The sequence below is a fragment of the Canis lupus genome, chromosome 14, assembly GCF_048164855.1.
Source record: "Canis lupus baileyi chromosome 14, mCanLup2.hap1, whole genome shotgun sequence".
Lineage (NCBI taxonomy): Eukaryota > Metazoa > Chordata > Mammalia > Carnivora > Canidae > Canis > Canis lupus.
In genome coordinates this window covers 9,967,798-9,991,842 of record NC_132851.1, presented here as the reverse complement: position 1 = coordinate 9,991,842, position 24,045 = coordinate 9,967,798, and the positions used below count along the sequence as shown (strand labels likewise).

The 24,045-nt window shown below is 33.9% G+C and overlaps 1 protein-coding gene and 1 non-coding gene across 12 annotated transcripts in view; one reads left to right on the top strand and one right to left on the bottom strand.

Annotated features, from left to right (window-relative positions):
- ANGPT1 (angiopoietin 1) overlaps positions 1-24,045 on the top strand; it is a 356,306-nt gene that overhangs the window by 275,904 nt on the left and 56,357 nt on the right. For 8 of the 11 annotated variants that reach the window (XM_072774221.1, XM_072774223.1, XM_072774229.1 and 5 more), the window contains one exon: positions 7,837-8,069. In XM_072774221.1, coding sequence (XP_072630322.1) covers positions 7,837-8,069 — 233 coding nt within the window. The remainder of the gene's footprint in view (positions 1-7,836; positions 8,070-24,045) is intronic. The other 3 variants (XM_072774222.1, XM_072774225.1, XM_072774219.1) reach the window with 1 other exon arrangement.
- Positions 6,413-6,519, bottom strand: LOC140604387 (U6 spliceosomal RNA). Its single transcript, XR_012007292.1, has one exon. It is a non-coding gene; the product is annotated as a U6 spliceosomal RNA (small nuclear RNA).

Genomic DNA, 24,045 nt, shown 5'->3' with positions numbered 1-24,045 from the left:
GCATATAGCATTTTTAAATTTCAATTTCATTAATCTTACAATTTTAGATTGGTTTGATTTACATTTAGATTTAATTTGATTTAGAATTGTATTCCAATCTATTCCCAAAGGAAAAAAGTCTTAATTTTTTTCCTTTCTCTGATTCCTCCCAACTCAGTGACTTGATGATCTGAATTCATCTCTTAAATAATTTTCTCAATCTATCCTATTCATTTTCTTTCCACTGACCATATCTTAGGTTAAACACCCACCAATTCTTGTCTCAGCCACTGCAGTGACCTCAGCACTTTAAGCCCCATGTCTCCAAACTGATCATCCAGAGCTCTGCCAAAGTCTTCTTTCTAAAATGCATGTCGGATTATTTTTCACTTTTGTTTAGGTCCCCAACACTAATTCAGCCCAATTTTTCAATCTCTAGACAGCATCTGCCTAATCCTGTATTGTTTCTCTGTAACTAACTGAAGAAAGTTCAAGTTTTTTAGCATTGAATATAGGCAGTGATTGTTATAATCCTAATTTTGTAGCCCTATTTATACAAGTATTCTTATATTTTAGAAAATATGGTCTGATAGCTAAGAACATGAGCTCTGAAGCCAGACTGCCTAGGGTTTACTCTTCTTTTTATCCTGCTATAACCACCTCTGACACATATTATTTGTGTGGCTTAGGACAAGTTACTTAAACACATTGTGCTTTGGTTTCCTAATTTCTAACACTGGGATGATGATAATAGTAGTGATGATAATAGTAGTTTATGTGAGGATTAGTTAAGTTAATGAATATAAAGCACTGAGAGCAGTGCCCAACATACATAACAAGTATTTAATCATACTAGCTGTTAGTACTACACTGAAGACTTGATGTTATTTCAGAGATATTTGATGTTTGACTTCTTTGAAATTCCCTGTAGTTCTTTATTCAACTGGCAAACTCCTGTTGACCCTTCAAAACTCAGTGCAGATGTTAACCTCTGTAAGAACCCTTCTCTGACTCTGCCCAATAGATTTGGTCATTACAACTTGTATGATAACACTGTACATTATCCCCCCCCATTATTTTACTTACCCCATCACATTGCAGTGTGTGTGTGTGTGTGTGTGTGCGCGCGCACGCTTGTGCGTGTGTACATCTATGTGTTTATCTGTTTCTCTATTATTGGCTGTGACCTTCTAGAATATAGAGACTGTGTTTTATTTATCTTTATCTTCATGCTCCCAGGCACAGTTCTCTACACATTGTATATATAGTATTAAGTCCTTTTTGAACATTGAATGAATGGTGAACTGGCAAATGTCCCAGTAGCTCTATCCCAACAAATGTCATTTTTCTCTGTATACACACACACACACCTAAAAAATATTTTTTTATGGAAAACACAAACCACATAGTTTATGTTAAATATTGTAAGTATATTAATTGTTCTTAAAATAAATAAAATGGAGATGGTATTTACACTGCTCTTCTGCATCCCCAAAAGCCCACTGCATGGCTCCCAAGGTTATCAGTTCACATTTTGAGTTTCACTAATTCAGCCCAGTTTTTAGATTTCTAGATAGCATCTTCCTGGACCATTCTAGACTCATGACTTCGAACACATCTCTGATTAGTAAAAAAGTAACACAGACTTGATCTAAACATTAAAATACATAGATGTCCTTCAATTGTACACAATTGAACGACAAAGTTTTCTAATTCCATACTCTTCCACCATCACCACCCCTGGCAGAGAATCATCATTAACAGATTAAGTTTGGTGTTTTTTCTTCCAGACTTTTCCTATGAATATACTAAGACATACATCTGTGTAGAGTGTGAATACCTGTTGTGCATTTACACAAACTTATATCCAATCACATACATGTATAAATACATATTTATATAATGGATGCATGTGTGTATAGATTATAATTATTCTTTATATGTTGGATTTATTTCTAATTCATAAAAAATTCTCATGGATATTTTAACATGTAACTATATACACATATCTCTCGTTCCTAGGTATAGACTACAATTTATAATTTATTAGAATTTTCATGTGATTTTTTTCAAGTTTTCATACATATTGACAAATTATTTCCAAATTTTATATTCTCCCCAAGTGTACATGGGCTTTCTGATTTCCCCAAACCTTACTAACCATTTTATTAATCTTGTCTACTTGAAGTTAGGTTGTACATCTTTTCATGTTTATTGACCATTTGTATTTCTTCTGTGACTAGCCTATTCATGTGTGTTTCTCATCTTTCTATTACATTGTTTATCTTTCTTTTATTAACTCATATATGCTCTTCAATGGACCTGAAAACTTTGACATATATGTTGCAGCTATGAGTTTCTGTAGCTTATCATTTATTGTGCAATCTTTTTTATAGAAGTATTACATTTTTATGGTTTGAAGTGTATCTGTTTTTTCTTGTTTTTGGCTTCCACAACATATTCCATTTATTCTTATTTACCCCAAACTTTTTTTTAAAAAGGTACTTGCCAATGTTTACTTGTCGTAATCTATGCTTCTGCTCCAAATTTGAATTACAAAAGTATTTAGCTATAAATTTTATTTTTTAAAAGATTTTTATGTATTTATTCGTGAGAGATGTAGAGAGAGAGAGAGAGAGAGAGGCAGAGACATAGGCAGAGGGAGAAGCAGGCTCCATGCAGGGGAGCCTGACATGAGACTCCATCCCGGGACTCCAGGATCATGCCCTGGGCCGAAGGCAGTGCTAAACCGCTGAGCCACCTGGGCTTCCCAGCTATAAATTTTAAATATGCTGTGTTCAAGTTATAAATTTAAATTATAAATTTAACCTGAAGTTACTCTACCCTTGTTTGAAGGGAAAAAAAAATCAATCTTTTAAAACCCGTATTTGCAACACATGTTGACACCTTACATATTAAAAATAATTTAAAAATGGAAACATCTGTAAGCAGTTTCAGACAGATAAAAATGAGAAGGTTTCTATATTTTCAACATCTTCCTCCTTGTTTAAGGGCTATCTTTACACACACATTGCTTAGGAAACTGTCACCGCTGTGAATTCATTGACTGCTACGTTAAGAACTCTGTTGTGGGAAACGATTTGAAAAGGAGAGCTTTTTCTGTGAAAGTTTCAAGATGTGTTCAATGATCTGAAATATTTCCAATAAGATATATTTGAGGAGGCAGACTGTGGAAATGGAAAGAAGTCAACCAAAAACTTCAAATAAGGTTTTGTATATACTCAATTAGAACCTTTTACTGAAGTTCAAGGCCTAGATTATTTTGTTTATTTTATTCTTCATTAAAGTGCACCTCTCCCTCAAACTAGAAGTTAAGTGCCAAAATTTTATGCATGTCTCTTCTCAAAGTGTTTCCAGAAAGATGAGAAACAGAAGTACTCACAATCCTGTGAGAAACTCTGTCTTCAGATTTCTAGCTCCATTTGTATAGATTTTGGTGCACAGTTTCACAAATTGTTGTCCTATGGAACACTAATCCCAAAAGATGCATCTTGATAAAAACTGTTTAGTTAATCTGAGCTTCCCAAAAACTCGAGAGTGAGACTCTTAATAAGTGAACACCTGATAAAAATATACTGAATGTACTCAAGAAAATAGTGTACTGGAGTTTGGAATCAACATCCATGTTTTGGATTATGCATTTAAATCTAAACTAAACTTACTGCTGCAGGACATCATCAGGAAAAATATAACTACTTTGCCTATCTAGTTTTAGGATGCTGAAGCTGTAATGTTGTCCTTCCGATCGACTTTTATTTGTAGAAGTCTATGTATCTAGCTGAAGTGGCTTCTCCCAACTGATCTGGGTAGGGAAAATGTAAGAGAATCAATAAAAGACTTCAGGACAAAATGGGATAAAATTAAATTTGATGACAGAGGGGTTAAGGCAGAATGGTGCTTAAGAAAATCTAGTTCAGATAAAAAATAAAACGGACAAAGAAACAGTTTTTATACATGTAAAAGATTAATAGGCTAAAATATTTTGAAAGAGAAACTTCCAGAATAACCAGATGGAGAGTGACAGTTACTAAGGAGATGTTATAGTGATTCCTTGCTTCCTGACAATATATCAATGGGTAAAAGAAATAAGAAGATATATTAAATCAAAGAGGAGAGACTTTCATGCTAGTGTTCATAGCACTGAGACATCATGAGCACATTTCTAGTCTGACAAGTTAGAAGACATGGCTTTTTATCTTGGTTCTGACACAATAAGTGCATGATTTTTGGACAAGATATTTATATTCTTATTAACTGGGGCTTGTAATATCTACTCAGTCTGTATCTCTATATTGCTTTAAGAATCAAAGGAGATAAGGGCTTTAAAGGACTACACAATTATAATGGTATATCACAACAATGTGATTAATAGAGATAGAATGTGATTTTTTTCGGGAAAGAAAGCTTTGGATTCAAATCAGTTTGGAGAAATGAGAAGAAAGGGCTGACTTCCCAAGTAGATAATAACCAATGGAGAAGTATCTAAGGAAAGGGAATAGTTTCTTTGAAGCCAAATAGGAAGAGAAGATGGAAGAAAGGGATGAGCAGTGTTGAAGAAAATGGAAGGGCCAAGAAGAAATCAGTCTTGCCTGAAGAAGTCTAAAGAGTTATTAATATAAAGGTATTACCTAATAAATAAATAAGTAAATAAATTCAATAGATAATTACTATAGTATAAAAGTTGTTAAAGAAACTCCAAATGAAGAAATGAGTTGAGAAAATGATTGGAAGAAATAATTAACTGGTAAGACCTGCGATTTGGGAAACAATGTGACATATTTCCATTTGGCCAATAGTTGTCATGCATATATTTCATTAAACACTGTGAGATGTCTGTGATGCAGAGCAGGGTTCTTACTTCTGTGAGAAGTCCCTTCTTTACTTTGCATAAATATCTATTTTGAGATGACAGGCTATTTGGATTTCTTTTGATACCTGGTAGTCACAGTGCATTAAAGGTTGTTCAGCGAATTATTAAAATTAATGTTCTTTTCATCATGTTAAGTGAATATTCCTTTTACTCAGGAAATGATGGCCTTTTCTTCCATAAGCCAGTGTGGAGTGGTTTCATTTGGCACCAGGGAATTCTCTGATCAACTTTAAATTATTTGATCGACTTTCCAAAGTATCCTGAAAAACAAAACAAACAAAATTTCCTTATGAACATCTCAGATAGTAGCCATCTTTAAGTATATACTCTCTTGCATGGAGAGTACATCAAAAGACGAAGTGGAAAAACATTGGTGTAAAAATTTTTTAAAAATAGAATTATTTCTGAAACAAGTTTCTTATAGCTACTGATGTTTTATTTGAGGTATTCTCTCTAAAAAATAAATTGTTAGGGTAGGAACGGTATCATTTTATATTTTGCATAGAGCTGAGTAATAGCACTTTGCAAGTGATAAATACAGGTTAAAACTATAACATGATATTTTCTAATATCTAATAATATTACCTGCTGATTAATAAAACTAAAAGGCCAATGCTCACCTTTTTGTAGGAACAAAATGATAATTCAGATTTTATCTAGTATTATATGACTATATCATCCAAATTTTGATCTTTACATTCGTATCATTTTAATGGCTAATTCTAAGTCTTCTTGGTAGTATACTATAACCCTTCCAAATTTAAAAGACAATTTTTTGGTAAGTTAACTGACTTTGTATTATGGGCACCTTACATCTGATCATTAGGAGGGAAAACAAAAACTTAAAAAGTGAATTGAGAATGAGCTAAGGCATCAGTTTTGGTTAATTCTCAAATATGAAGGCCAAAGATTACGATATACAGAGAAAACCTCCTTTGACTCCATAGCAAGTGTACTAATCACTTACCCAATGGTTGGATAAACTTTTTAACCAACAGAGAAGGGTTTTTCATTTGTTTGTCTTCTTTTGTATATTTTTTAACCTTTAATTTCAGCAGCAAATTATTGACACAGAAGAAAATACTGAAAGACAGTGAATCATACCTACTCTTTATGGATAATGTCTTTTATTTTACCCTGACTTCCTTACCTAAGTTTTTCATTTCCAAAAGACGTCTTCAAAAATATACCTTTTCATCAAATGATACCGATATCATTTTCCCCCAATCTCTATACCCAGGTTCTATCCAAATGGAGTTTATTTAACAATCAGGGCAGGGCTTCTTTCATTACTGGTGTCCCATAGAATGAGAGCATCCCAAAATAGTGGTGTGGCTTCTCTCATCTTGCACAGGTCATAAAGCTGCCCCTGACAGGTCTCTATGGAAATTTTCATATGCGAATCTGAACATGCTGCTTCAAGGTGTTGTAAATTAGTAGATTAACATGAATAGAAGCAACCCAACATTTTTCAGGCTTGGTTCAACAGGCAACTTTCCTGCCATATTCTGAGCTACATTTTCTTTTTTTTTTTCTTTTTTTTTTAATATGGAATGCTTCACGAATTTGTGTGTCATCCTTGCGCAGGGGCCATGCTAATCTTCTCTGTATCATTCCAATTTTAGTATATGTGCTGCCGAAGCGAGCACTGAGCTACATTTTCTTGAGGATGGGTTTGCTGGCAAAGACCTGGAACGCTCACGAATGGTTCTCCCTATACTTCTTAATCTGTATAAAGGACAATCAGATATTCCAGCTCGTCCCCCAGTATGTCAAGTAGGAAAGTTTGGCTCTTTTAACATGGCCTATTTTATGATTTAAGTATTAAATTTAAAACATTCCCTGGAGTCCCCTTTTTGCAAACTTATAGGAATGATTCAGTGCTATATTTCTCCAACGTAAATTAAGTGCCCAGTCTGGTATGTTACATTTGAATAACACCTTGTAAACTAAAGACTGGTTCAACCTCCTGAAAATGGACCTGAGGCAACTGAATCAGGCTTTCCTCTGAGGAATCTTAGTATATTATACACTCTATAAAATGTAAATACTTTTTATTTACAGTCAGTTGCTAGGATCCAAGAGTGCTTCTGCATTCCCTATCATTTTTAATGTGCAATATGCAACGGGAGTATCTTTGGCAGAGTTCTGAGAGAAGGAAGGTTCTCAGCTGAAGATTACATCACCCTGAGCAAAGTCCCATCTTTTTGTAAGACCAAGCCACCAGCCTGTGGTCTTCCTGTTCAGAACCCTCTGTGCAGAGATTTGGGAACTTGTGATGCTTTCAGGCCTCATTCTGAAACTTAGGTTGAGAGACGAAATAAGCTGTGGTTATGATACAGGACCAGACATCAAAAATCCTGAGACATCTAATTCACTGTGATTTTGCATAGCCTGCTTTCTGGTCCTGTAATTTCTGCATCCATATGCTATTACCTGACCCTACAGAATTATTGTGAAATTTAATCACTGTTAATGTTTTAAGAATCCCAAATGGGTGCAATGTAAATAAAAAAATAGTTTCTGTATTTTGTTGTATTTTCTTGGACTATTCTATCAGTTTCTTATTGGACTATTTCCTTAATGAAAGTTGTTATACTGTAACTTTTACAAAATATGATTATTTGGGTCCAAGTCAACTATCTTGTATATGAGATGTACCCCAGGAAATAATTATATTTAGGAAGTAAATATTACTCTGACAACAGCTGGTCTAATAATTTGTCATTTGATATGTTATATATGTAATTCCTATTTTAATATATGTATTAAATATTTATATATAAATAACACATTATATATGTTAGAATATATCATATGTATATATTCCAAGACTGTCATTTATAAAATATTTCCATTGTGACATACCTAACTAAAATTTCTAACTTTAAATAAACTCAGGATCTAGTTGAGTCATATTTTTTGTATAGCATTTTTAAAATAGTCACATCTTTATTTCCTTGTAGTTTATTAGAACATAAAATCTTAGAAATGGAGGGAAAGCACAAGGAAGAGTTGGACACCTTAAAAGAAGAGAGAGAAAATCTTCAAGTCTTGGTTACTCGCCAAACATACATAATCCAGGAACTGGAGAAACAATTGAACAGAGCCACCAACAACAATAGTGTCCTTCAGAAGCAGCAACTGGAGCTGATGGACACAGTGCATAACCTCGTCAACCTTTGCACTAAAGAAGGTGGTAAGAATTTCTTCAATTTGGCATAGTAGTTATTTTATTTAACATGGAGCAAGTAAATATTCAATACAACTTTCTGTATTGTATTGATTGCTGTATAAAAACAGCAAAATAACTTTATTCTTAGAAGCATTGCATGAAGTTTGTACTCACAATTTTCTCATGTTTTTAAGGTCAGAGAATGTATTCATAGGCTTGAATTTGTGAATTCACAGTATCTTTCTAAAAGAAGTTTCTAGTTTCTTCTATTTGATGTTATGCTGTTAGACACTTAAATGTAGAGGACAGAAATTAGCCAGTGTTAAAGATTAATTCAGAGTCTTGGGGAGAGTTTCATTTCAGAAAGATTTCCATATTAAAACTAATATTAATCGTTTCTTTTGTAGAGGAGGAGAAGGAAGAGTTCCCTACAAATAAAAGGAGATATAGCTGTTCCCAATTACTATTATGCAGGAGAAAGAATCTTGGTTATTCAAAGTCTTTATGGGGATCCCTGGGTGGCTCAGCGGTTTGGCGCCTGCCTTTGGCCCAGGGCGTGATCCTGGAGATCCGGGATCTAGTCCCGTGTTGGGCTCCTGGCATGGAGCCTGCTTCTCCCTCCTCCTGTGTCTCTGCCTCTCTCTCTATGTCTATCATAAAATAAATTAATTAATTTAAAAAAAAAAAGAACTCTTATGTGGAGAAGACCAAACCAGGGTGTGTGTGTGTATATATATATACACACATAAATACACATTTATATATATATTAGTTTCAGGTGTTGGAAATACAAATTTTTAATATGACTAGAATATCTGGAGCCACTTAACTATTGAAAATATTGTAGTCCTGTGTCTCTTTAGAAGATATTTATCCATATGCCCATCCCCACCCAACAGTTATTGAATGAGTGCTTCTGTGTACACTTGTCCACTTCAAGAAAATCCTCTCCCTAGCTTCAGGAGAGCTCTTCAAAGTTTGGAGCTTAAAGTCATCTTCTGTAGTTCTGCTTGCTAATCAGCCTTTCTCTGAGTGAAGATGCGATGAATCGTAAATAGTGATGAGTGAAAGAGAACACCACTTATATCTGAAAGTTATGGTTGTCACTAAGCTGTGGCTTATATGACCATTCATGTGGTAGTTTGTGCATATATGTAATATACCTACTACAGAGGCTCCTTTAATTTAATAGTGGACTTGAGCTATATGAAAAATTAGCTCAATTCTATCCTTTCATGTATAGATATGAATATAGATGATAATTCCATATGAAGTGATCTTGTTTTAAAGACATTTCACATTTCTCTATTACACTCCATTACCTTGAGTTATATCTCCTTTAGATAGTCTAAACAAGTCCTTAATATACTTTGTAAGGAGTATTTTTTAAACAGTAAGTTCCCAGAGCTCCATTTGGGTGTGCTCAGAAATGTGATTGGGAAGGAAAAAACCTGCTAATCAGTCAGCGCCTGCCAAAACCTTGAGTTAGAGTCCACTGGAAGGAAAGCTTGGTATGATTTTGCCAGGGAATTTTAATAGAACTCATGAGTATTTAGAAATTAAGTATTAATATAAGACATATCTATTCTCATATTGAACTGAATACATTAGAGGGAACATTGAAAACATATTTTTCTTATCATCCTGAGACTTAAAGCACATGGAGTTGAGTATTTCTTTTTTTTTTTTCTTTTTTCATGATGTTAGAAATATCAAGCCCTGGTGATTCTCACAGAGCTCATATGTCTGCCTACTTATCATAATTTCACTTCTTTTCTGATTATTTGTCTAATAAATATGTCTTTAAAATTTTAGAAGCAGAGCTGGAAGTGACTGCAAAAGTGAAATTCCTGGCTAGGTTTGGAGTTTGGGTGCAACATCAGGCAAACAAACATCTGTTCATGAAACATATATAGAAAAATTATGATCCTGATACATGCTACCCATAACATACACTCAGGGTATGAGAAAAGTAACTGTGTCTCTTTTGTGATATAGCATATCCAAAACAAATAAAAATAAGAGAGATAAATTGTCTAATACTTCAGGCTTCTCAATATTTATTTTCTTTTTAGTGATATAATTCTAAAATAAATTCTGATGTAATTGCAGGACTTGTGATCATCATGTAAGTCTATTACCCCATTTTCCAATGAGATCTGTGCTCTAGTAATCATAGATTTTATTTGCTCCTTGTTATATTTGTTTTCTTTAATTCTATAGTTAATATCCTAACCAAATATTTGATCATTTAAGGACTCAAAAGACACAAAAATGGAAAATGCCTCTTACTAAGGTTTCCATCAAGATTTTAATTCTCTGCATATCTTCATTTTCACTGGTGCCATAGTCTTTAGTTTTGGTGAATTTGAAATATTGGATTAAAATAAACTTTTATTTCATCCTAATTCCAAAACATATAAGTAAAACCTTTCCCTACTTTTGTGACCAACAACTCGTTTATTAAATGGATTTATTATTTATCAAGGGATTTTATGTAAATATTCTACTTTCACATTTAAATATATGCAAATACGCCTAAATCAATATACCACAATAAATGCATCAATTTTAAAAATGTATATTTTAAGAACTCAAAGAGTAGTCTTCTAGAAGATTTTCTAAAATCTTCATGAGCTGTGTTATAATATAAAAGCCAAAAATGTTTAATTGACTTCAGCGTCCTCTCTTTCTAACTTGACCCAATCACTTACGGAGACAGCCTGGATATAATACTACAAAGTATGAGAAGAAATTTTTAGTGAATTTTCTCTGTCATCAGCTACTAATTTAACCTTTATGAAACTGTTTCATCGTTTTATAAAGTCAGGATAATTGTGTCTACTTCTCAGTGACAGGGAAAGGGTTAAATTAGGTACTGCCTATAATAGCAGACAGCATATGAAATAGTTGACTCACTAAACTTTAGTTCCTTCTTTCTCCTCCAAGTGACAAGGTTCAATTAAACACAAATTTATTAAGTGCTGTCTATAACCAAACTTTCTCTCATGGGAAATGTCTGATATACAGTTAGTGCTCAAGTTTAACTGTTGACAGCCATTCAAGCAGTTTCTTTTAGCCTTGGTTTTCTTATCTAAAATGGGGTCATAATGCATACCTGATGAGTTTTTAGTAAATTAAAAGAAGTTTTCATAGAACATACAGCATTGATGCCTGTTAATAGTAAATGCTGAAAAAATGTAGTTTATTTTTAAGTCTTCTAACGTGTTTATAACTCACTAAAGTTACATGATAAAAGCATTCTTAGGAAGTGTTGGCTGGCAATTTATACTTTCCCTAACATGTGTTTGGTCCAGGAATTGTAAATCCATCTTTGCATGTAGGGATTATTTTTGTTTAGCTTCACAGAACTTTTCCTACTAAAATAGCTAATGTCGGAAGATAAATTCAAGCTAAGTACAATTTTTAATAAACACACTTTTTGAAATAATTCACCAACCTGTCCTCTTGTTCCAAACAGGCAGTTGTGGTGTCTTAGGCAAATAATCATTTCAAACTGAATTGCATTCATTTAGTATTGCTTCTGGTAACACATTTATTTTTGTCTGACTTTTGTCTGCAAACATTTGGCCACATTTATTCTTAGAAACATTACCCACTAAAAAAATATTGCCCTCAATGTTATCATAACGTCAAAACCTAGCTGATTGCTTCATATTTCTGGCAATTCACAGTTATTGCTGGAATTAAGTAGTTTACATTGATAATGGCATGGAAACAAGGCTTGGAATTCTTCTGGGAAGGATAATCAGGTACTGTGGCCATCAAACATTCACCAGTCATCTTTATGTTCAGATGTGTTTAAGCTATTGTCACATACATTGAGTACACGTGAAGCAAACATTGTATCATGTGATCAAGAATTTAATTAGTAACAAAGCATTTTTAAAAAGGAAGAAAGAAAATAATATTTAGCCTTCCCTCTTCACCATGGGCTGGTTTTCTTACTGTCTAAATCACCTTGGAGAATCTTTCTGCAGAGGCTATTTCAAACAGCTCAAAGAACATGTATGTTTGCCAGAAGTCATGGCAGGGAGTGGCATATACCTAAATGCATAGCCTAAATCTCAGAGTTAAAGCCAGGATAACAGTAAAGATGGAGTTAGAGAGGTATTGAGAGAGATCAAGGAAGCTGCATTTTTTTTCTCTGAAAACAGTAAGGAGTCATGTCAATATATGAGGACAACGTTGGCATTGCATTTTAGGAAAAAAAAAATTACCCCTGTCACCACGTAGGAGAATGTACTGGAAAGTTGATAAGCTTGGGAGCAGAAGGACCAGATGACCATTTTGCCATTATTATTAAAATATTAGCAAATATTTGGAGAGTAAAAGTCAATCTTCTGAGCCCTTTGCATATATTAATTCATTCAGTTCTAATAACAACTCTATAAGCTGGGTGCTTTTATTAGCTTTCTATGACAGATAAGGAAACTAGGCACAGGGAAGTAAATCATTTCAAATATCACACTGCTAGCAAGTGGGTAAGCTGAGGTTTGAAATCAGAGTCTGATTCTAGAGCCTGTACATTATCCACTGTACTATGATGGGGAGGGAAGATAGAGTTGATAGTGGTTTTCATCTAATTCTCAAAGGATTTTCTAGGAGAAAAATAATGAGGTCAGGATCAAAGAGGGACAAATGGAAAGGCAGATGGTGAGGAAATTGGTGAACAAAGAGAATTAGAAACAACAGGAAATAATGACCTATTAGTTAAATATAACTCAATTTTCTGGATTCAGTAACTGAGGGGATGTTGATGACATACCTTAAAATCATCAACATGTAAAGAGAAACATGTTTAAGGGGGAAAGATAAGAAGTTTAGTTTGGGGTTTGGGGCATACATTGACTGAGATGACTATGGGAGATTTAATTCTGGAAGTCAGAGAAATAGGAATTTGGAATTCAGGAGTGAAATCTGGATGACCACATAGATTGCTGTGTCCTCAGAGGAGACAAGTGGTAAATCCATGCAGCAAACAAAATCACTGAAAGTGTGTATAAAAGCAATGACTCAACTATTTGGGGGGCTGTAAGCGATTCATTTGAGAATCTGATAAAAACTATCCTACGTTTGCTTCTCACATAGTGCAAACACTCAGGTACAAGTTTATGTGTGCTTTCAGAGAATTTACATACCAAGATTCTTAAAATAATAGAAATACAAAATCAAAGAAATTTGAGAGTTCTTTAAGGAATGGTTAAAAGGAGAGCGGAAAGAGGGATGCCTGAGTGGCTCAGTGATTTAGCGGCTGCCTTTGGCTCAGGGCATGATGATCCTGGGGTCCTGGGATTGAGACCCTCATAGGGCTCCCCACAGGGAGCCTGCTTCTCCCTTTGCCTATGTTTCTGCCTCTCTCTGTGTGTCTCTCATGAGTAAATAAATAAAATTTTTTAAAAAGAGACTGGAAAGAAAACAGAATTAGGGAGAAAAAACAGTAGTGAGGAGGGCTACGGCAGAGAGAAAAAACTGCTATAAAACATCTCATCTTTGTGGCAAAAAAGCAGAAAGCCCTGCCCCCCCCCCCCCATACCCAGGGAGAGTTTGGGTGACATGTATGGCTCAATTACATGGGTCAAAGACAAAAGTGAGCAAGAGGAAGTAAAAGCAAAATACTGTCTACCCATATTTAGCAAACCTAAATGTGAAAGAACAGATAACAGTTTGGGTAAGGATGCACACAGGAAGAAAGAAGTAAAAGAAACTTAAATACAGAGAGACACAAACATGTTTATATATTTAGGTCCCTAACATGAATTTCAAATTTCAAACCATAAAGAGCTTCTCATGCAATTCATTTAAAAAAATTTTTTTCACATCATCTGAAAGACATAATGACTGATACTATAAATTTTTAAGTGATCTGAATTAGTTGGTTTAAAATGTCTTTCCCAGAGGCTGATTGCAGTGGTATGGAACTTCTGATCATTATTTTCAGTCCTCTGGCCTTCTGTAAAGGGGAAATGAGGCATTTGTTTCTTTCCCAGTGCTGAGGAGACATTTGGTTCTGTTCTCAGAATAATTCTACCATCTGAAAGGAATTTACCTCCCGTGCAGTGTCTATTGAGTTTGTGAAGTAAATCATTCAGTCAAGGGATGAGATAGTTTGAACTCCTGCAAGTCCCTTGAGTTAAGAATGATTCTAAAAACATCACAAGCAATGGGAGGAAATTAAAACTTTTTGAATGTCACTTATATAAACATTGATAAAAATAGAATATATCATTTTCATTGACTGAGTAAAATATTTAGGTTTTCGTTGACTACTTGTAATGCACAATTTAACATTAGGTAGAAAGAGAAAGAAAAATACAGGAAGTCATCTGCTGCATGCTACAGTGAGCACTTGTTCCCATTTAATGAGGGAAATGCTTTATCTTGACAGAAAATTATATGTCAAACATTTACAATTTCCTTAAAACCAACCACACTTTCTAGCACTTCCTTTCATAAAACCCAGTGGCTTTAAGGGGAAAGTGACTGTTTATTTTTAGAAATGGTATATTCCTTCTTTTTGATGGAGCATGTTATCTGCCTTTTGAAAAGCTGTAATTTCTGTAAAAACAAAAATTGCGTGAATAGCAGATAGCCAAACTAATGATAACAAAATAAAAAATAGTTCAGCCTTTGACCTCTCCCATGAATTATTTTAAACCACATCTTTTGGGGGAGATTTGAAACTTGTGTTTAATTCTCTTTTGGAATTAAAGTTTCAATTTCAGAAACCAAACTATCTGAAAAGGGATATCTCCTGGTTCTGGCTGGACCTGAAAGTTACCAAGGTGAAAGGCCACACATACACATGCGTTGCTTTTATGTTCCAACATTTCTTTCTTTTTTTTTTTTTTTTGTTCCAACATTTCTATGAGCAAACTCCATTTCTTCTAATTTTGTTCTTTCATGGTCTGGTTGGTTAAAGCAAAGAAGCACAAAATATTTTTAATAGAATTTCAACTAAGTCATTTCCTGGACTCATCCACACTCAAGTTGAACTGAATAGATATTTTCTAAGTCCAGGGACATAATGGAACAGTGGTTACTTACAGATAAACTCTAGTACTTTACACTGAGTCCAAATGACACCTCTAATTACTTGGAGAGAAAGTTAAAAAAAAAAAAAAGACAAAAACACATTTTAATAACCAGTATGTATTCATCACATCAACCATACAGTGAAACTCCTATGAAATGTCTTCTGCTTTAAAAAGGGAGAAAAAAATGAAATAAAACCTGAGAAATATTATAACCATACAGTTAATCTTAAATACATAGAAACAAAATAATACTAATTTTCACCATTTTTCTAAAAGTTGATTGTAAAGAACCTTTATAAACTATTGGTAAAAACACATTTTTAGTTTCTTATTAGAGCTCACCATTTTTTTTTCAACTAAAGAATATCACATCATAACTAAGGGCACTGGTATCTCATCTTACTGCTGGCTTGGATGTTTACATTCTGGATGGGACCATCTCCAATAAGGAATCACATTAATATGTGACCTATTAAGAATTATCTACTTTTTTGATGAATTTATGATAAAGTTAAATTATTAAATGAAATACCAATTAAGCTAAACCTGTTTTAGTGTGTATTCTATTGTGTCTTTGCAAATACCCACAATTATTTTTAGGTGTGAACATTTCTGTTTCATAGCTAGCATGAGTTCCTTTAGAGTAGTGAATCTGAACTTTGAGTTTCATTTTAAGTGGAGATTTGGTTCTAAAGGAAGGTTTGCTGGTTGTTTTAGCCTCATGTACACACTTACATATGCACAAATAAACTGAATCTCAACCATAATTAATCTTCCAGCTCATCTCCCTAGAGCTAGGACTTCGACTGAAGTCACCTAACCAGTGTCTTGGAGCAGCTATGACATATGCCATCTATAGGGCAAGACTTGGTGGTCTAACAGGAGCAGGAATCAGGGCATCTGAGCTCTAGTCCCAGTTCTGCTGCTAGATTGCTCAACATAAAAGTACCACACACCTTAGAGTTTGTCTGGTGCCCTAGACAAATCCACATATTTTATGACTCATTAATCATTCAATTTCTTCTCTTCTTTTTCTATCACTTCTAATGACTAGGAAAAGTCTCAAGTTCAGAATAAACCTCAGCATGGTAATCAAGTATTATTCTTCAAGTATATTTTACCACAAAAATAAGATTTGAAGTGCTATACCTATGGTGGCAGTCAGCCTTTATTTATTCAAAACTTCAGAGTGAAGTATTTTGGTTTTGGTTTTGGCTTGGGAGAGGAGGTTGTTGTTGTTGTTGTTGTTGTTGTCAGTTTTCTAAAGCATCTGGCAACTGCTTTCCATTTATAGCATTGCCCAAGGACTTTCATTCCATTTTTAATGGCTTTTACTGAAATAAATTATTTGTCTACTCATAGCAAAGCACAAAAGATACCCTTTATGCTTTCCCACATGCGTGGGAAATCTTTTGTTCAAAATCGATATATTCCACTCAGGCCAAAAACATTACGTGGGAAATTAACACACATGAAACACCTGAAATATTTTTGTTAATTAAATGACCTTCTGAACAAATGGCAAAGGTCATGTAGCACTCATAACTACCCATCAGGGTGCCCAAAAGGAAAACACAGAAATAAATTTTGTGAAAAATGAGTATTACTTTATTAAACAAATGAGTATAAATCTCTTTTCAACTTTCAAATCCTTTTTTGGTCCTATGTTGCTTTAAGTATAATATGCATTAAATACATATTCAGTTATATATATGAGTCATTTCACATTTGAGGAACACTGGAAATTTTACTTGAATACACTAATCAAGCTAAAGTAGAATTATGTAGAATTACTTGATTTTTCATTATCCTGCACTAAAAAAAATAGCATAAAATTAGCAATCTACCTATGGCATAGGGTGGTTTGCAGGTCCATATAGATTTAACTGTTTATGCACCTTATACATACACTTCAATATTACCAAAAATGTATACGTCTACAATTATACATATGGCTAACATATGTATAATTCTGCAGATAGTTAAAATGTATCTCTTTAAGTAGTAAAATGTTAAATTTAAAAATATAGTGATGGAATATTTTCTTCATTGCTTTCATCTTCTCCTTTTTCAGAAAAGATTGAATAAAATTGAAGCTTTTTGTAATAATTTGATTCACTCTTATCAGCATGATTTAATTTACATCAGAATACCATGATGCCTTTGGAAAAGTATATAATTTGTCCCTTATATACAGCTCAAACTGTTCCCGTTTCTAATTTTTTGCCTACTTCTAAGATTACTGTCTCTTCCTCATACACACAAAAATCCTTTTGAGTATCAATTTGTTGTTGTTATTGTCTTCATGCCTCATTCTAGAAGGTGAACACAAACATACGCCCACACAAATACCCACATATATGCTCACCCTCCCTTTCTCCACTAGCATTTCCTCTAAATCTGTAGCTTCAGCAGATAGTCCAGAGGCTGGGACATCAAGTAATTAGGCTTATGAGAATAATATCTAAGACTAATGGGGGTAAATTTTGGTCAGCATGATTTTTAGGATATAGACATTATGAAATCTAATACAGCTGCTCAGGCACCTCTTATTTCCTAATGTTCTGTTAGCTTTTGAAGTTGTGGGCCAACAGTGCTCCACATTTTTGCTATGAGTTTCCACCTCACAGATAATTCTGTTGCCTGTGGTTCTCGTCTATCCTCATCTCAACATTTTTCTTCTTTCTTATCTTTTCTAACCCCTGTCACTCTTCCAATACTTCCTGCTTCCAAGAGAAAAGGCTGTAGCCATTCTGAATTAGGCCTGTCCTGATTCACCCAAGACCCTGGGTATGACCTTGTCATCTGAGATAAGTATTGCTGGGGACTCTGTGACAGATGAGTCATTGGAGTCCTGTTTGGATTTGACTTCATTCTAGGGGCCAGTAAGAAATAGTTAAGATTCTTGGCTTTATAGTCAAAAGAGTTCCACTACTTAGAAGTTTTGGTGAAGTTAGAAAGCATCTCTTAGCCTCTGTTTCTCATGTATATAACAATATATTGATAGCCATACTTCATAAGGCATTTATGAGGACTAAATGAAACAAAGCATATAAAACATACCTGGGTCACAAAATTCAGATTTGGACACATAGTAAGTATGCTAGTTACTAATTGTGAGTATGTCAATTTATCTTATCATGATCATTAAACTTCCACCAAGAAGATGATGGGTAGTTGAGATTTTAAGTATCATCTGCAGAATACGCACATATAATGAACAGTTCTTTTGATAAAAAAATTTAATTAAAGTAATGTACTAAGTAAATGATGTTCAAGTGTTTTCTTATACTGGGGTTAGGAGGACTATGGGGGAAAGAATAGTAGATTTTAAAAAGAGAAGTTTTTAAGGCTACTTATCCAAAAACTTCAGATTTAAAGTATTTACAAATAGAATATATATGTTTGTTATATTGTGATATAGCATTTTACATTATATGTAATACATATATACATATATATGTACAAATATATTACATTAAACTGTATGTAATTGCCATTTTTGTAGGTTAAAAACAATCATGCTGAGATATTTAGATCTCCTAGATATTTAGGTTCGTATACAGAAGTTATATATAAAATGAAGTACCAACTTTGAAATTTTCAATTCAGAAGCATAAAGCTTTTGTGTATATATATATAGTTATATATGTGATATATATTTATAAAGTTACTGGTAAGTATCCCTCACCCTCATACTCACCATTTAATATTGAAATAATGATTATTGCCTATAAATCTTTTAACTTACCACCACCCTTGAATGCAAGGTATTACCTTCTTCCACACTTAAAAGTCTTTTCAAATAAATGAGGAATTTAGGGTGTGTTTTCTAATGGCTTTTCCATGAGGTGCCCACACACCTGGCTGAAAAGTATGGAATCTAATCAATCAGTTGTTTGTTTGTTTTCACCTTATCAGATATGATGATTTACTTATCCATATACTCAGTTAACTTAGTTTCCTATTGTGGTGAGAAATTATAGGTTTAGGGTTGATTCCTCTACTGTGATCTCCATAGTGATGATGGTCCAATAAGTAACACAAGAATTATCCTTAAACCAGTAACTTGATCCACATATATTCTGATGCTTGCTGAATACTGGAGAGATAGGAACCATTAGCCACATCTAAGATTTAAAAAGGATATTTGAAGAATTGACCCCTTTATAGTAACTTATTAGGAAGTAAGTAGGATCAAGGACTTTGGCTTTTTACATTGTCTTTGGCATAGCAAAGGCTTTTTGCCTTCTGTATTCTATACTAGGTTTGCTACAACTCAGAATTACCTATTCTACATTCCAGGAAGTTTTCTTTTGAGGGTTCATCTGAATTGAAGTGACCCTGCCTCAGCTTTATGATTCTTCCCTCAAGTCGTCCCAGTGGTAGACATGCCATCTGGATTGAAATTGGTTGGGCAAATAAAAGGAAGAGCCAGATAAAGTCAATAGTTGTTGCAATCAGGGTCTCAGGTTGCTTATTGACTAAATGTTGGCTGGTGAAAGACAGACATGCACCTGCTTGTGTCTCTATTCTTTCCCTTCAGATCATGAAGATTAGGCTATAGAGATAAGGCTAAATGAAAAGAATGAATAATAATTCTTTCCTAAGACTTTCTAGATTTATTTGCTTATATTGGTGTGCACAAAATCTTTGAATTGCCATACCAGGCTTTTAAAATTTAGTTCAGATAAACTGTTCTACTTTTTTTGTTTTCATTTTCATTCAGCTGTTCTCTCTTCTGAACAGCCTTCCCCAAGTTTACCTGACAGAATATAGTCTTCCTGAATATTCCCAGTGAAATTGGTACATACCTTCAAAATAACAATTGTGTGCATTATCTCTCTTTGGTGCTGCTAACATTATATCTCTAGAAGCTGTTGTTAGTCATCTTGTGACCACGTAAAGAGTCATAATCTGAGTCCAAAAAAAAAAAAAGATAAACCAATTCCTGTTCACATTCTTTGAAATATGATTATGCTTTACCTAAAACTCTATTCTACACCGTCTATGATTGAATACATTATCTTTTTCCTTGAGCTAGCTTGAATGGAATTCTCTATCATGGAGGGTACAAATCATGGATATAATTACCAAGAGATATCATGGAAGAGTTACTAATATAGTGGGTCTTTCTCTTATCAGCCTGTGATTATGTTACAAGCAGATTGTGGTTGTCTCAGGTCTATATCTTCACAAACTAGGAAAAGTCATACACATAGAAGATGCTCAAATCAGTATTTGTTGAATTAATCATTATAGCATGGATTAAATTAAGAGGGGACAGGAGACAGGCTTTTAAATTGAGAAACTAATAAAAAAAAACAGTCTATATGTCTTAAATTTTGGTGTTTATTATTTTTTAACTGATGGCAACTGAGCAATGATAGTGGGGCCAGTAAGAGAAAAAAAAAAACACAGAGTTTAGAAGGAAAGATTAGGCAACATTAAAAAAAAATGGAAGATGAGGTGGCAGTGGGAACTGCCCAACAGACAAATAAAGATATGGATCTGGAGGTCAAGAGAGAAGTGAACATACAGTGTCAAAAATGCTTATATAAAAAATCTGTGTAGAAGTTTGAAGGCATGATAGATAGTTTGCAAAAAAAAAGCAAATGTATAAGCAATAGAGATTTAAGAATAGAATCTTGGTCAGCATCCATATGGTGGGTGAGGAGAGGAAGAGAACCCAATGAAGATGAAAGAGAAAAGACAATTGGAAAAGAGTAAAGGGACCAAGAGAGGTCAACACAGAAGGCAAGGGGAAAGATAGGCAAAGCCAACTTCTGTAGTATGGGGAGTAAGTTGAAGGAAATACCAAATAGCTTTGATCTTCATAGTAAACTGTAAAACAAAGTCATATATTAAAAAATGAGAGATGATAGGAGTAAGATTTAGCCTTGATAAAAGTGGAAAGGTCTGAAGTAAACTTTTCAGGAAATGGAATAGAAATTCTAGGGGCACCTGGGTGGCTCAGTTGGTTAAGCGTCAGACTCTTGATTTCATCTCAGGTCATGGTCTCAGGGTTGTGAGAACGAGCCCCATGTGGGGGCTCCATACTCAGCATGGAATCTGCTTGAGATTCTTTCTCTCTCTCCCTCTGCCCTTGCCCTGCTCACCCTCTCTTTCTCTCTCTAATATAAATAATTAAAAAAAATCTATTATAAATGACCAAAGGTTTAAATGAGCAGCATGGAGAACATAGCTGAGTTTAGAAAACATGTATTTCGATGGCATTAAAAAACCTCACTTTAGTGTCTGCAATCTGGATGCAGGGTGTTAAAATGAATAAATGGCCTTCCTTGGGTTGGGATTTATTCATGCAAGGGATTCATAGGTAAAAGGGCAGTGGGTGGAGAGCACCATGAATTGTCCCTGAACTGTTTTAATGCCTGACCATGAGATACAAGTTAGGAAGGAAGGAAAGAGAGACCACTGAGAGACTTGGTGGTAATGGTGGGATCCAGACTCTCAATTAGAGGAGAGACAAACTCACTAATAATTAAAAGGAAAGGAAAAAAAACATGTGTATGATTAAAGAAGGAACTTCTAGATATAAAGATCAATTTTAAAATTCATTCTTTTAAACCAGTCTATTATTACAAAAAGTCTAAGCTGCTTTACCAGATGGATAAAGGCCTCCAGTCCATTCCCCCCGGCACTGTCCAGTTGATGCTGCTTTTATCCTCTTCCACCGCATTTTCCATATCTGTATCTTGTCATTCCCCTTCTTACAGACATTATCTTCCATTTTATTAAATCTCAACACCTCCTACAAAAATGTATCCTTAGGTCTGACACTTGTAATGGTCAGTAAATTAATCTTTTTATTGTCTTTCTATGTTTTAAAATGTTTACTATGTGTCCAATGTTACAATATGTAACCATGTATCTCTAGTACATAACAAAGAAAATAATTAGTCATGAAAATTAAAGTTATGGGATTAAAGCCTCTACAATCAATGTGTTGTTATAGACATCATATGTCATTTCATCTGAAATAATCTTTACATTTTAACTATTGAGATAAAGCTAATATATGCAGCAAAATGAGATTATCTTTTTTTTTAGGCTTAAACAGTGGTATAATGTGATATAGTCAATGAATAAAATAAGCCAATTGACCAACTTTGATAAGGAGAGGCCAGTTCAATAAAGTACTAATATAATTAGTCAATTGTAACTTCCCTAACCTTTGGTCAGCTATAATATTGGATTTGAGGGTGGAAGATCCACTATTCCATTGACTGGACTTGCTGGCCTTCTCTAGCCTACTAGTGTCTCCTCTGTAAGAGAGAATAATAGTTTAATGCTGCCATTAAAAATAATATTATTACTATAACAATAATAAAAACTACCATTTCTTGAGTTCTTACTGTAATTCAGTCACTTTGCTCTGTGTTATGTAATCCATACAGTTGCATCAGTGATATTTTTAACTCCCTCACTTCGTAGATCAAAAAAAGAAAAACTGAAGATCAGTCTACCTTTGTAGAAGGGACTTTCTCAAACCATAGTATATAATACAAATGTCAAACATAAGCTGTGAATGGAGCTTTTAAACTGATTTTAAATGTTTTAATACTCTAAAATATAGCCTGGATTAAATTTTCAAGCTTGATGTTTACTAATTATTAATTAAATACAAGCAATCTAATCTTTCTGGAAAGAATGACTAATTCTTCTGGAAAGAACATGCTTCTATTTTTCAAAAACATCAAACTATATTTCAAGAAGGTGAAATATCTTCATAAGGTATGTTGCCATTACAATCACAACAAATCCATAGTATAACCATAGTACTGTTTGTACCTTTTATGATGGAATCTTCAAACTATTTTTCCAGTTATAAGGCTTTACATTCATTGTTTGGACATCATTTTTATAGAATTATTTTCTGGAAAAATAAGGTAATATTCAACTTCTTTCCTTTTTCTCCGTTATTGAAAATGTGTGTGGGCTTCCCTCTTCCCATGCAACAGTCTCTTCACCCACATCTTCCTGAGGAGGAAAAGAAAAGAGGATGGGAGCTGACAAAGTGGGAATGGAGTACATTCTCACTGCATAACTAACCAAGGGAAGGCAGGAAGTGGTATGTTCAGTGAGAAGCATTTTCTCCTTAGATAAGTGATTTTCTCCATTTCTTACCCAAAAAAGAAAAATGGGTTTACCGATGGATTCCTCTTGACCGCATCTTCCTGTGTTCATCCTCTCAAGGGATCATAAATTTTATTTGGCATTTCTTTACATCCCCCCCCCTTTTTTTTTTACATCTAATTTGGTTATTTTCAACTTCAACAGAAGATTAAACATTTAGAATTTAGGAAGATTTTGTTTTAGAAAAATAGTCTTAAATTAAGCAAGTGCAAATGAATTGCATTGATGTTTTTCAGAACAATACTTTTACATAACCCATCAACACATCCATTGCAATTAAAGATGGCTTCCAAATAAGCATTTATATATTCATTTTAAAATTGCTATTGGATACCTTCTGTGCCATGCTTCTTCACTGTCATATGAATGTGTAGTCCTCTGATTATTTGTTCTGTGTTGATATTGCAGCTGTAATGGTGGTGTTTAGATGTAATTGTTAATATAAGTAGGCAAAACCATCAGTGTAGACATGAGCTATACAGAAAAATATGATACTATTAAAAGTTAAAATTCTGTATTTTGTTACAGCAGCATATCTGAGTGGATATTTCATTTTCTTGAAACATAATTATTTTTGAAAATTTGAAGTATTTACATTGATATTCTCTCCTTCAGTTGAGACTTTATTTTTAATTACCTATAAATAGCAAATTCACACAACTTAAATTTAAATCACGCTAGTGCTTTAGATTGTTAGAGCATGGAACATAAATTTAAAAGCATCATTTAATAGTATACTTTTGATATTCTTATTATAAAACGCCATCATAACTCAGAGGGATTGA